The following is a 14,455-nucleotide window of genomic DNA, read 5'->3' on the forward strand; positions in this document are numbered from 1 at the left end:
TTTAGTAGCTATGGCCGTATTGCTTTCCAAAAAAGATCACAGCAGTTCACATCCAATCAGTGAAGTTTGAGTTCTTTTCTTACATCCTTACCCACTCTGGCACATTGTTATTCCTCTAAATATTTGCCAAAATGATGGATGAAAAATAGTACAACGTTGCTCCCTTTGATTGCATTTTCTCAACCCCTAGTAATTTTCAGTTATTTTATTTTTCATTTCTAGAAGATCTATTTGGCTTTTTTCAAATCTGCCTGGTCATTTTTTTAATATAAATTTATTTATTTATTTTTGGCTGCATTGGGCCTTTGTTGCTGTGTGCAGGCTTTCTCTAGTTACGGTGAGCAAGTGCTACTCTTTGTTGCAGTGTGCGGGCTTCTCATTGTGGTGGCTTCCCTTGTTGCAGAGCACGGACTCTAGGCACGCGGGCTCAGTAGTTGTGGCTCGCGGGCTCTACAGCGCAGGCTCAGTAGTTGTGGCGCACGGGCTTAGTTGCTCCGCGGCATGTGGGATCTTCCCGGACCAGGGCTCAAACCCGTGTCCCCTGCATTGGCAGGCAGATTCTTAACCACTGCACCACCAGGGAAGTCTGCCTGGTCATTTCTGATCATATCTTCTTGGTCATCACTCAGGTTTTAAATACACCCTTCTCTATAGTTATTTAAGCACAGTAAACACTTATTTTATATTCTATACCCAGTAATCTCAGTATTTGAGGTGCTTGTGGATCTATTGACTCTTGCTCACTGTACCTTGTGTCCTTTTGTGGTGACTTTTGATTCTGAGCTTGCATTTGTTGGACTGCTATCTGTGTGAATTCTTTGAGGCTTGGTTTGACTGTGCACTTACCTCCAGGAAGGGTTTTCATTTTGTCAGACATCTGGGGCATTACCAATCCAGGTCCGTTTTAAATTAAGTTCCTTGTTGTTGTTGCTCTTGTTGATCATGAAAAAAATGAATATTTGGACCCTGGATCTATTTGAGCTCTAGCCTATTGCCAGAATTTTTCAGGGGAGACTTTTCTCTACCCAGAACCGAGGAATGAGATAGATGTTTCCACAGCATTCACATTTGAGTGGTGGATTTTTAATAATTTACCCTTTTATAGTCTCTGATCTGACATCCAACCCTGTGAGTGGCCCAGACTTTGTCTCCTACTCTCTCTCCCCTGAAAATAAAAGTTCTAGGTTACTCAGGGTTGGAGATAATCCCAGGGGAGTCCATGGAGTTGGTGTTCAAACATCTCAGAGCACCTCAGAGAAGTTCCTTGACTTTCTTGAGAGCTCAGACATATAGACATACATATATTCAATATTTTCAATATTTTGAGATGCTTTTTAGTAGGAGGATTTCCAGTAACATGGACTTCCAGCATATTTTCATATGCTCATTTACTCTTTCATTAAAGTTATTTGTGTTCATATCTTTGGAACACACATGTCTTGTACACTTGTGTCCACAGCCCCTAACCCCAGCTAAGGTCAGTATCAGTAACTCTTGGGTGAACATTAAATGGAGTGACAACTCACATGGGGAGGAAGAAAAGATTGGAAAGTTATCCACGGCTGGATGGGCTGATGTTGGAAGGGTGTTGTCATAGAGTCGGGGGAATGGGCACTGACATTCACTGAGCCCCATTCTTCCTAGGCCAGTAAATGCATCATTCTAGTTTTTCCCAAATTTCTAAGATGACACGATGCTTGTTAAATATGCAGGTTCCCAGGCCCTTCCTTGGTAATTTGGTTTCAGTACGCTGGAGGTGGGGCTCTGGAATGATGTTCAACAAGCATTCTGAGAGAGTCTTAGCAACAGGGAAGTTTGGGAAACACGATAGATTTTTTTTCCTCTTAATTCTCACAACAACCCAGAAAGTAGGTATTTGCATGTATTTTACAAAGAGGAAATTTGGGCTCTTTTGAGAGGGGAAGTGATGGACGATCACACAGCTGGTAAATGACAGGTCTAGCGTTCCATTCCCAGTTGTCACACTCCAAAGCTCTATTTTTTTTCACCAGATATTGTCTGGTTATTATTGTTATTATTTTTTCCAAGTTTCTGTACCATTAGTTTATGACCAAAAGTCATATTTTGAAAAAATTGTGTTAAAAAACACATAAGATGAAATTTATATCTTAACCATTTTTAGGGTATAGTTTAGTAGTGTTAAATATTTTTACATTGCTGTGAAACAGATCTCCAGAACTTTTTCATCTTGCAAAACTGGAACTCTCTACCCATTAAACAATTCCCCTTTTCCCTCTCCCCCCAGCCCCTGGTAACCACTCTTCTACTTCCTGTTTCTATTAATTTGACTACTTTAGGTACCTCATATAAGTGGAATCATGCAGTGTTTGTCTTTTTGTTACTGGCTTATTTCACTTAATGTCCTCAAGATTCATCCATGCTGTAGCATGTGACAGGATTTCCTTCCTCTTTAAGGCTGAATAGCATTCCATTGTACATATATCCCACTTTTGCTTATGCATCATTCATCCATTGACGGAGATTCCACCTCTTGGCTACTGTGAATAATGCTGCTATGAAATGGGTGTGCAAATATGTCTTGGAGGTCCTGCTTTTAATTTTCTTCATATATAACCAGAAGTAGATTTGCTGGATCATATAATAGTTCTACTTGTAGTTTTTTTTTTTGAGGAACTGCCATGATTAGATTGGGGTTATGGGTTTTGGGGAGGAAGATCACAGAGGCAAAGTGCCATTTTCATCACATCATATCAAGGATACATACTATCATCATGATTTATGACTTCTGATGTTGGTCTTGATCACCTGGCTGAAGTTGCGTTTGTCATTTTCCCCACTGTACGGTTACTCTTCTTCCCCTCCTCTTTCCATACTGTCCTCTTTGGAAGGTCATTATGCAGGCCCATACTACCGAAGAGTAATGCCCCCCTTCATAAGGATTATGTTTTAACAAGCAAAATAACTCACACAACAGGGACCTAGCTCTTCTCATCACTGGTCATGCTCTGCACTTTCAGCAGCTGATCTGAGGTGAATAACTGGCCGCCCTATCTCCTGGAAGCTCACTCTTCTTACCTGTAAAATGGGTGTCGCTCATCCTTTACCCCTAGGACTGTAGTGAGTGGAGACAGTCTCAAGGTCGTCAATGTCAGTTCCCTCTGCCTCCCCCATTTGGCTGTCCCGCGACACCAGGCAACAGAGGGACAGTGACTAGCCTAAGGTTTCACCGCAAGGCCTCCAACTCCAGCCCAATCAGGGTTCTAACCACACCCTGGGTACAGATTCCCCCCACCCCGGGGCGGGAGCGAGGAGCACTTCCGCCAGCCACAAGTACCGCGCACGTGGCGGGCTGTGCGGGACCGGCGAGCGGCAGCCTGGCTGCGCAGCGCCAGCGCCTGCGGGGCCGGGATGATGAGCCTGACCTCGGAGCCCGATTCCCGGCCGTTGCGCCGGGCCGTGACCCCCGCGGGCCGGCGGACGGTGAGTGCGAAGCCCGGGGTGGACGAGAAGACCCTGCTGGCTCCGGCCCCGCGCCTCTCCCTTCTTTCACTCCTTCCAGGGCCCCCCCGTCCTTCCCTCCCCGCGGGTCTGAATTTCCCTGCTTCCGGCGCGCCCGTCTCGGCCTGCGGCTGGGCGCTCTCTTTTCACCTGGTCAGTTCCTAACGCTTTGATCTCTCCTTCCGCGCCACAGCCTCGATTCCGGTTCCGGCTCACTCCAGTCTCTCCTCTATGTCCTCTTTCCTGCTTGGCTGCCTTTGTCTCCTCCTTCTCTTTGCGTCTCGTCTCTCAGTCCCCTGGCTTGCCCCAGTCCACTGCTCTTCCTCTGCCCCTCCTCTTCCCCTGCCCCTCCCCTACTGCCGGTGGGAGTAGACCCAACTGAGGGCTGGCCAGAGTATCATTCATTCCCTCACCCACCCTCTCTAGCCTGTCCCTGACCTCTGGCTGGGTCCTGAGTCCTCCTGCTTGCCCGTTCCCTCCCAGGGCTTGGGTGGGGGGCCCGGGGGGTGGGGGGAGGATCAAGAAAAAGCCCAGAGCACTCAAGGATCAGAACATTTAACCTCTCCCCGGCTACGTGCCATCCTGAAGACTTGCAGGAAGGGAAAGCAGATCCGGCAGTGGGGCGACTGTGGCTCTTTTCAATAGGATGACGATAACCTCATTGTTCCTGGCTAGTGACAATGTCACCTGCTCAGAGGCAGGGGCCGCTCAAGGTACCCAATAAATGTCTGAATTAATTACCGGGCAAAGGAGGAAGCCAGCACCGTGCATGATGCCAAGTAGGGCAAGATTGGCCTTTATCAGAATACCAGGCGCTCCTGTAAGTCAGTGCTGAGGGTAAGTGCAGTTCAATTCAGCAGACACTTATGGAGCATCCCTGGTGTGCTGAGCACCGTAGTAGGTACTGGTAACATAAAGATGAATCTGGGATAGTCCTCCCTTAGGATCCTCCCAATCTAGTGTGGGATACAGATGAAGGAAAAGAATTACAAGAGACGTACCTACCATGACAAGGGGAAGTACATGGCCCTCTGAAATCACAAGGAGACAACCTATCCAGAAAATTCCCGGAGGAATTACCTTGAAGGATGAGTGGGCTGACTGAAGGGACTGGGGGTGTTAAATGAGTGAAGTCCTGGGGGCAGTGGGGCCCAGCCTGCTCTGAATGGGTTGGTGTTGGGGAGCAGTAGTTGGCTCTGGTAGTTGATTGCCAGGGTTGCAAAGGACCTTGTAAACCTTGTTAAGGAGTCTCAAGTTAACCTGTAAAGAAATGTGGGATCACTGAAGTGTTTAATGCAGGTGGTGACCAGACTGGATTTCCGCTTCAGAGAAACTGCTTTGGTTTCAGAATAGAGACTGGATTGGGGGAGGATCTTCGAGGGAGCTGGGAGCCATGGAACTGACCACACATTTAGAATGGCCAGGACTTGGTGACTGATTACCTGTGTGTGGGGAGGTTGAGGACAGGAGCAGAGTGCAAGATTAGAGTCTAGGTTTCTGGCTCAGACGACCGAGATAGGGTACAGTGGGAAAAGGTCAAAGTTGTGGTGTGGGGAGAGATCTTGGGCTTGGGAGACATATGAATGGGGGTGTCCCTCCACTGACTAGACTAAGTGTGACCTAAGGAAATGTATGAATGTTTGGTGGGATGAGAGCTGGGCCTGATTCATCCCTGTGTCCTCGTGGCCAGCAGTAGCCTGGTACCCAGCAGAGGCTACTAAAGACCACATTTCCCCGTCCTGTGCACACAGGGCCTGGGTCAGGCTTGCCCACTCAGGAATGCTCCAGCAGGGTGACTGGTAGAACAGGTGGGGAAGAGGGGCCATGAGGAAGGGCAGGTGGTCTGGAAGAGGGATGGAAAAGAAGTCTTTATCTGCTCGAAACACACACAGTAGTATTTATGGATGAGGTAGGAGGTCTGGGATTTCCAAAGAGATTTGGAGTTTTTAGAAAACATGGAGGGAAAAGGGACATAATTAGGAAGCTTGGGAACAGGGCCCAGGTCTTGGCTGATAAAGAAATGGGGCTGCGAATATCAGGGCAGGGGACTATTTTGTGTAGCATCTGGAAATGAGCTTCAGAAACAACATTTGAAGTGATTGGATTCATTAAACTTTCAAAGCTGGAGAGTCTTAGAGTTCTCTTCATCGATTTTGCCTCACTATTTGATAGATGACTAAACTTAGGCCCAGAGAAGGAAGTGCGATGCCCTAGGAACATAGCTAATTACTGGCAGCGGTGCGACTGGATGTTGGGAGGGTGGGGATAGGGCATCCACACTGTCCTGAAGTCAGACTGATACGGATTTGATCCCGGCTCCAACTTCCTCACCTCCTAGCTGTGTGACCCCTCTTTCTGAGCTTTCCTCGCCTGTAATGTGGGGACGTTAAGAGCTCTCAGTGGTACAGGAGTGATGAGAGTCCATCATCGATCCATTCAGGGGTTAAAGTCTGCAAATTCACATTTAACTGCCTGCTTTACAGAGCCACCTTAGGGTTAACTAAACAGCCTTGCCAAGGAGCCTTGAGGTTTATGGGAAGAAGAGGGCGTCACAGGTTCTGGGCTTATTTTTCTCAGGGCTGTATTGTTTGGCTGCTGTCAGACTGCAACCTCTTTTCTCCCTTCTCCATTCCAGCTCGCAGAACTGTCCCTTGGTAGGAGCTGTTGCCATGGCAACTCAGTTCTCCCCAGCAGTTTGGCTGCCTTGAGTTCTCTTAATTCTAGTACTTTAATCTTAGAGGTAGAGCCCACAGACAAGCTGAAAAGGAAGTCACACCTAAATCTGACTGAAGGACATTCCTGAGTCCTGTCCCTATCCCTGGCCCTGTAATGACCTGGAGTGGAGTCTCCAGTTTGGAAATCCAGCCTTCCCCCTAATACTGTAGATCTTTTCCACAGCAGCAGCCATCACATCCCCTAGGAAACCTTCCCTGACAACCTCCAACACACATCTACAAAAAGAGCCAATCCCTTCTACCTTTGAGTCTTCCCCATCAGCACCTACACATTTAAGCCATCTGTTTCCCCTTCTCCCCTATGAGCTCCTCAAGGGCAGGGACCTTGTCCTGTCCATCTGCTTCAGAGGAGGCTTGGGTGGAATAGGTCCTCCCTACAGTCTGTTGCATGAATAGGGATTGAAGAGTGGAGGTGTTTGAAGGTTGAAAATCAATTTATGTAATGACTAAGTGGTAAATCAGACCTGAGTTCAAATCCTGACATTATCGCTTAGTAGCTGGTTGGTCTTAAGCAACTTGAACTTCACCTCCTTAAGCCTTAGTTTCTTCATCTGGAAAATGGGGATTTAATACATTCATCATAGGATTACTATGAGGGTTGAGTTGCAGAGTGTATGTAAAGCACTTTGCACAGTTACTAGACTGTGAGGGTAGGTTCTGTGTCCTGCTTGTTCCTCACTGTGTCCCAGCTACCTGGCACAAAATAGGCACATACGTGTTTTATTGAATGAGTGAGTGAATTTTAAAAGATGGAAGTTGTTCAGGAAGCTGGGTTTGTAAGGATAACAACCGGTGTATCACCTCATGTGTAATAATTGCTATAGAGTATTATGGTATTTTTGTTAGGTCTGTGTGGCAGCATTCCCCAGATGCAGCCCGACCCTCTTTCCAGGTCCCTCTCTGCACTCGCCTGTGGGCATTTCCAGGCAGATATCACATGGGCCTCACCCACATGCTTAGTGCTCAGCCCAAGGTCTGATCTAGAGAAGAGGCCTCTAAAAATTCTGATGAACAGCTAAATCTAACTTACATCTGCACCATACTTTACCATTTATGGGGCAGTTTTACGCCTGTTGTATTTGGTGTTACCAACCTTGTCACCACCAAGGATATTCTTGTTATTTAATCCCATGGGCCCATATTTTGAAAAAATACCCATCAAATTACATTTGTTAATCAAAGTCATGCCAACTGCTAATCAGAACTTCTGCTCTATATGAAATAAGAATTTTTATCCCCACTTCCAGCACGGATGTGGACATGCAGTAAGTACCAAAGAAATGATTCCTGAATGAATACATGTGTGATTTCTTTAGCCTTTCTGAAAGGTTGAAAATGTTTTGCACCCCCAACTTCCCCCCACCCACTTTTTTTTTTTTTTTTTTTTACTGTATCTTATATCTAAGCATCCCTGTCAGGAACTCTTGACTTCACAATAGCTCCATAGCCTCATTATAGTTTATTTATTTATTTTTTGGCCATGCCACATGGCATGTGGGATCTTAATTCCCCAACCAGGGATTGAACCGGTGTCCCCTGTGGTGGAAGCACAGAGTCCTAACCACTGGACCGCCAGGGAAGTCCCCATATCCTCACTTTATAAACAAGGAAACTGAGGCCTAGGGAGGGAAAAAGCCTAGCCACAGGCCACACGCTTTAGAGGTATTGTCCGTGTGACTTGCTTCCACTAATATTCTGTGACCTAAATGAGAAAATGCAAATGCTTGAATGGGTATTCTTATATCAAACTAAAATATTTTTCTTCCTTAAAATGCCTACTCTCTGTAGCTGTACAGCATAAATATAACCCCCTTCAGTAAGATGGACATTCCAATAAGCTGAAGCCAATCATTATGGCTCCCCTAAATTCTGTAGGGTATTGTTCTTTGGATGAGAATAAATCATGAGCTCCCTGGAGATGGCGCTGTGGGTTCACTCTGCCTCTTGTGCCCCCAGGAATCTCCTGTAGTGGAGCTGAACGTTGGGGGTGAGTTCTATACCACCACCTTGGGCACCCTGAGAAAACTCCCAGGCTCAAAGCTGGCAGAGATGTTCTCCAGCTCCGCCAAGGCCTGCCTGGATGCGGAGGGACGCTTCTTCATCGATCGCTGCGGCACCTATTTTGGACCCATCCTGGAATATCTGCGCAGTGGGCAGCTGCCCACACAGCACATCCCCGAGGTGTACCGTGAGGCTCAGTTCTACGAAATCAAGCCTTTAATCAAACTCTTGGAGGACATGCCACAGATCTTTGGTGAGCAGGTAGCTCGGAAGCAGTTTTTGCTGCAGGTGCCAGGCTACAGTGAGAACCTGGAGCTTATGGTGCGCCTGGCGCGTGCTGAGGCCGTGGCGGCGCGCTGCTCTAGAGTTCTGGTGTGCCTAGTACAAAACGAAAAGGATGATGCAAACTGCGCGGACGCCCTGCGCTCCCTGGAGGCGGACAAGAGGTCAGTGGTCAAATTCGGGCCTTGGAAGGCAGCCCTGGATATCAGGGACCTCCTGGACTGCATGAACATGGACATTAAGGCCCAAGGGTACCAGGTACACTATTCACACAACAGTCTATTACCGGCCAAGGTCTCCGACTACTTCTATACCTTCAGCTTCAGCTGGTGGTGATCCCCAGGGGTGGGGGCTGTTTGTTACGAGCTCTGGTGGGACTTACGAAATTAAAGGTTGCCTTCCAAAGCCATCTTCCTTTAATTTTAAAAACAAACAGACATCAAAAACTTCCAAGGTGGTCTACTTGTCTTGCCCCCAAATATGTGTTTCCCCTTTGAGGACTTTCCACTCATTGCAACTGACTCCACTGTACTTGCCTAGAGAGGTGCAGCTGTTTCCTCTTTGAAGCCTCATGTACCTGCCAGACCCTTCCCTTGAAGTCTAATAGCAAGGCAGAGGTGAACTGGAATGTTTCAACAATGCTTTGGCTGGAGATGCGGGATGACAACAGGAAAATAATAGGATGTCATGAGTCTAGACAGACCTAAAAATGTAATCTACCCAGCCTCAGCTTGTGGTCCAATCTTCTAGCCCTGGTATGTGCCTTCATGAGAAAGATGCCAAGTTAGTATACCTGGAGTAGACGGCGCTCAGATCTCCTTTCCCGGATGCTGTGGGTATTGGCTGCTAAAGCGTCACAGCTGTCCTCTTACCTAGAGCAGTAGTTCTCAAAGTGTGGTCCCTAGACCGGCAGCATCCCCAATACCTGGGAACTTGTTAGAAACACAAATTCTCTAGTCCCTACCTCAGACCAACTGAATCAGAAACAGGGAGTTGGCCCAGCAGTCTGTTTTAAGAAGTCCTCCAGGTAATTCTGATGCACTTTAATTTTGAGATCTGATCAAGAACAGAATTGCTATCTCGCTTGTGTGGAGGTACAGCAGACTGATCCCTCACCTCAAGGAGGTGCAGTTCCTATTCTAGAGCTCCTCGTGGGATCAGGCTGAAGTCAGTCTTCACTGAACACCACATTCTTGCTTAGTGGTCTTCCTCTGCTTTACCCTGCTTCCCTCCCTCCCCCTCACCTGAGAACACATCCTCAATAAACCACTTAAACAAGAGACTCTCTCAGGTTCTGCTTCTCAACCAAACACATTAAGTAACTCTAAAGAGGACACATTCATCCTTCTCCAAGTTCAGGTCTGGGATAGATGGCCCCCGTTCCCCACCTAGTAGGATTACCAGCCATCCTGGGTTCCCTGGGACTGAAGGTCAGGTTTAACTGTGAAGCTTTAAGGAATTAACACTGAATCAGAGAATTTCAAATTTAAACATAAAATCGCTCAGAACATAGTTATTTTCAGTGAGCGTTTTAATTCAGTAACTGCATCTGCTTGTATATTTTTTTTCTCATTTTCAAAGCTTGTTCTATATTTTCTTTTTCTTTTTCTTTTTTTGGTATTTAATATGGTTGACAATTTAAAGTGGAAAAATCCTGAATATCTATTTGAACTTAACATCATGAGTCAATTCAACGTTACTCATCAAGAGCCTGAAAAAAGTTCATACCCTTTGATCAGTAATTACACTTCTGAGATTTGATTCCAAGGAGATACCCTGCTCCATAAGATCTAAATAGGATTGCTTAAAATCTCAGTTTCATGAATTATGGAAAGATCAATGTCCTCCCCAAGATTTCTGCACATTCCCAGAGGGCTTGTCTTCTTATGGTCAGCCCCGGTTCTCTGTTTCTGCTAGATTCATTCAGCATAGGGATCAACTAGATGTGTTAAACCTGTTGTGCTGTTCTACGCAATGCTTACCCAGAGTTAACACTCAGATCTTTTTCTTAATTTTTACAAATGCCACTCCCATCAGCTATTTGTGCACATAGCAGACTGTGGCAAATACAGGCAAGTAAGGGGAGTTTACCACACAGAAATGCCAACAACTTCAAACTGAATATTGGGCATATTTCTTCTTAAGGGTGCCTTAGTCACCCCCATCACTAGGGGCTTTTCACTAGTAGATTGTATTTGTGTCCTATTCTTTCTTCCCTCTCTATTCCTACCATGCTTCTCTGTAGGTGGGAGTAATCTTCCCCACCCCACTGAGTTCGTGCTTGGCCTCATGACTTAATCTGGCCAATGGTATACGTGTGGAAGTGACAGTTGTGCCAGTTCCAAAATGAGGCTTTCGAGGCATGCCAAATTTCCACCAGCCCCCTTGTGTTCTTGTCATTTGCCAAAAGACCATGTTCCAGTTTAGCTACCTCTTTTACTGCTCTGGCTCTAGCCTGCATCCCTTTGGATCTGACTCTCTTCCTTAGCAATTTACCAAACTATTTTATTAAACGAAGGCAATTCCAATACCCCGGCCCCCCACTCCCAATCCATAATACAATTAAGATAACATACTATTTTTATCCTACTTAATTTACAATAGCAAAACAATCGGAAATAAGCCAACTTAGTTACATCTATATAATGCAATGTTATATAGCAAAATTGCATTTATAGATGGCTTAAAATTATTGGGGAGGAGATTAATTTAATTCAGTACAATTTAATTAAATCTTTGCTCTAAAAAGGATTTAAGGTGGTGGGGCTTACAGGGCTATGAAGAAAAGAAATATCATAAAAGATATAAATTAGAAATACATAAATTAAATTGACATGCTTGGTTGCCTTCCCAATAATACCATCTCCTCCCTTACTCTGAAATAGCAAAATAAGTAAAGCACATTAGTAATGTTCAAAATACCATCTCTGAACACCCCGATTAAAAAATGGGCAGAAGACCTGAATAGACATTTTTCCAAAGAAGATGAACAGATGGCCAACAGGCACATGAAAAGATACTCAACATCACTAATTATTAGAGAATTGCAAATCAAAACCACAATGAGATATCATCTCACACCTGTCAGAATGGCTGTCATCAAAAAGGCCACAAATAACAAGTGTTGGCAAGGATTTGGAGAAAAGGGAACCCTCACACACTGTTGGTGGGAATATAAATTGGTACAGCCACTATGGAAAACGATACGGAGGTTCCTTAAAAAACTAAAAATAGAACTATCATATGACCCAGCAGTTCTACTCCTGGGTATATATCTGATGAAAACGAAAGATACATACATCCCAATATTCATAGCAGCATTACTTACAATAGCCAAGATATAGAAGCAACCTATGTGTCCAACAGATGAATCGATACAGAAGATATGTGTGTATATATACTATGGAATACTACTTAGCCATAAAAAACTGAAATTCTGCCATTTGCAACAATGTGGATGGACTTAGAGGGTGTTATGCTTAGTGAAATCAGTCAGACAGAGAAACAAATACTCTCTGTTATCACTTATACATGGAATCTAAAAACTAGCACAAATAAGTGTATATAACAAAGCAGAAACAGACTCACAGATATAAAGAACAAGCTAGTGATTATGAGTGGGGAGAAGAAGGGGGAGGGGCAAGATAGAGGTATGGGAAGGACTTCCCTGGTGGTCCAGTGGTTAAGACTCCTTGCTTCCACTGCAGGGGGTGTGGGTTTGGTCCCTGGTTAGGGGAACTAAGATCCCTCATGCTGTGCAGTGTGGCCAAAGGGTTAAAAAAAAAAAAAAAGGGGGGTATAGGATTAAGAGATAAAATCTACTATGTATAAAATAAATAAACAACATGGATATACTGTACAACACAGGGAAATATAGCCATTATTTTGTAATAACTTTGAATGGAGTATAATCTATAAAAATATTGAATCACTATGCTGTACACCTGAAACTAATATAAAATTGTATATCAACTATACCTCAATAAAAAAAAACAACACCACCTCTATTCATTTGTAGGGGTATATGTGGCTTTTCAGATCTGTTGGGATTAACTAAAGAAAATTATAGTCAGAGGAGAAAAACTTAAAACTGAATGCTAAATATAACTGTCACTATAATCCAAAGGAAAAACACACAGTAAAACCTTTGAGATTGCCCTCATGGAGACACCCTACTTCATAGCACTGTGCCAGGTTTTCAGGTCTCATTGTTTTCTTAGAGCACCTCTTTCATTTTTCTTCTACTTATTTTCCTTGTCTTCCCTGCCCCCCTTTCTATTCATTCTTTTCCCTTTTCTGCTGTGCTCAGTGTCCTGGAAGACTGATCTCTAGGTACTGCATGTCCAGGCCCCTTCCTGGTTGGCCAAAGCCTTGGAAAGTATGAGAGTGGAAGATTGGGGACAAGAAGGCCTGGGATGTTGGTATGTAGATGAATGTCTTGGAATGGTGAAAATATTTGTGTTTCCTATGAATGCCCACCAGAGGGCACCCATTCTAGAAGAGGCTTTCAAAACATAAATGGACACAACGATCCAAACTGTGCATTCCTGTGACTTCCCTGGTGGTTCAGTGGGTAAGACTCCGTGCTCCCAATGCGGGGGGTACCCCGGATCCATCCCTGGTCGGGGAACTAGATCCCGCATGCATGCCGCAACTAAGAAGTCCACATACCGCAACTAAAAAAAGATCCTGCATGCCACAACTAAGACCTGGCGCAACCTAAATAAATAAATATAAAAACAAACAAACAAACAACAAAAAAAAACTGTGCGTGCCAGTCAGCCTCTTTCCCCAGAGCTCAATGGAGTCATGAGAAAGGTGGCCATGATGGTAGGGATGGAGTCTGTGCGTGGGCTCTGTGGTATAGTTCCTCTTGCCAAAGCTGATCTGGTCAATGATGGATGTCCAACAGCAGAGACCAACACTGAGTCCCTGATATGGTATTATTCCCACCGGGGGACTAGATACTTCTTGGTAGTAGGCAGATAATCCTGCAAATCAGTTAGCTGTATTGCACTGTAACAGACTGTTGGGAGAAATGCTGGCATTTCTAAGCAAATGGCATTGACAGCTTTGAGGATGTTTGCAAAGCTGCCTAGGGTTAGGATGCAGATTTATTTCATTACAGGGTAATAAAGCTAGTTTCACCCTCCAATCCTGGAGACATTTCAGGGTGATAAAAATGTTTCCCACTGGGTTGGCAGGAAAATTCGTTTCCTGACCGGTATAATAAAGATAATGTTGGGGGAAAAAAACCCGATATTGTCTCTCTCCAGAGGGCAGGTTTGCTAGCATTCCTTCTTTAAGATTGAGCGTTTCCTAAGCTCAGTGTTCTTCATCTGTGCTACAGATCTACTGTGCATGGCATTCACCTGCATTGCTCCCATGGTGTTTAGAGGGCAAGGAGAACTAATACAAACATGAAATTCATGCTGCCTGCTATGCTGTGAATGATAAGCTGCCTAAATCTATTTGGGCTTGTTTTCTCCTTACCAGCTGACTCTATGGAAGTTAGCAGCTTAGGAATTGTCTAACCACATGACAACCTCTTGACCCCCAAACTTAATACCTTAAAACTATAACCATTAATTATTTCTCATAGCCTATAAATTGGGCAGTTCTTCTGGTCTTATTTGATCTCACTCATGCATCTGTAGTCAGATGGGGGATCAGCTGGGGTGAGGCTGGTCTGAAATAGCCTCAGCTGGGTCAACTTGGCTTTGTTCCATGTGGTCATTTACTCTCCAGTAGATTAGGTTGGACTTATTCTCATGGCAAGGGTAGGTTTCCAAAATCAAACAATAGACCTGAAGAACTGGTATGTGGGTGGACCTTGAGGCCTAGGTTCAAAACTAGCACACTGTAACTTCTGCTGTATTCTACTGGCCAGGCACAAGGCCAGCCCAATTCAAAGAGTGGGGATAGAGATTCCATCTCTTAATGGAAGCAGCTCTAGA

At 45.0% G+C, this 14,455-nt stretch overlaps 1 protein-coding gene across 1 annotated transcript; it reads left to right on the forward strand.

Moving 5' to 3' along the window:
* Positions 1 to 3,116: 3,116 nt before the first annotated feature.
* On the forward strand, positions 3,117 to 10,280 carry KCTD14 (potassium channel tetramerization domain containing 14). Its single transcript, XM_060018207.1, has 2 exons — positions 3,117 to 3,462; positions 8,172 to 10,280. Exons 1-2 carry the CDS (start codon positions 3,391 to 3,393, stop codon positions 8,832 to 8,834), a joined length of 735 nt encoding a protein of 244 aa, XP_059874190.1. The 5' UTR covers positions 3,117 to 3,390; the 3' UTR covers positions 8,835 to 10,280.
* The last annotated feature ends 4,175 nt before the right edge of the window (positions 10,281 to 14,455 follow it).

The sequence above is a fragment of the Delphinus delphis genome, chromosome 8 (assembly GCF_949987515.2).
Source record: "Delphinus delphis chromosome 8, mDelDel1.2, whole genome shotgun sequence".
In the NCBI taxonomy this organism is placed as follows: domain Eukaryota; kingdom Metazoa; phylum Chordata; class Mammalia; order Artiodactyla; family Delphinidae; genus Delphinus; species Delphinus delphis.

Excerpts from the sequence above, each read along its gene's own strand:
- KCTD14 (XM_060018207.1), top strand. The coding sequence starts at position 3,391 with ATGATGAGCCTGACCTCGGAGCCCGATTCCCGGCCGTTGCGCCGGGCC. Across the intron at positions 3,463-8,171 it reads CCCCCGCGGGCCGGCGGACG|GAATCTCCTGTAGTGGAGCT; the intron begins GTGAGTGCGAAG and ends TTGTGCCCCCAG.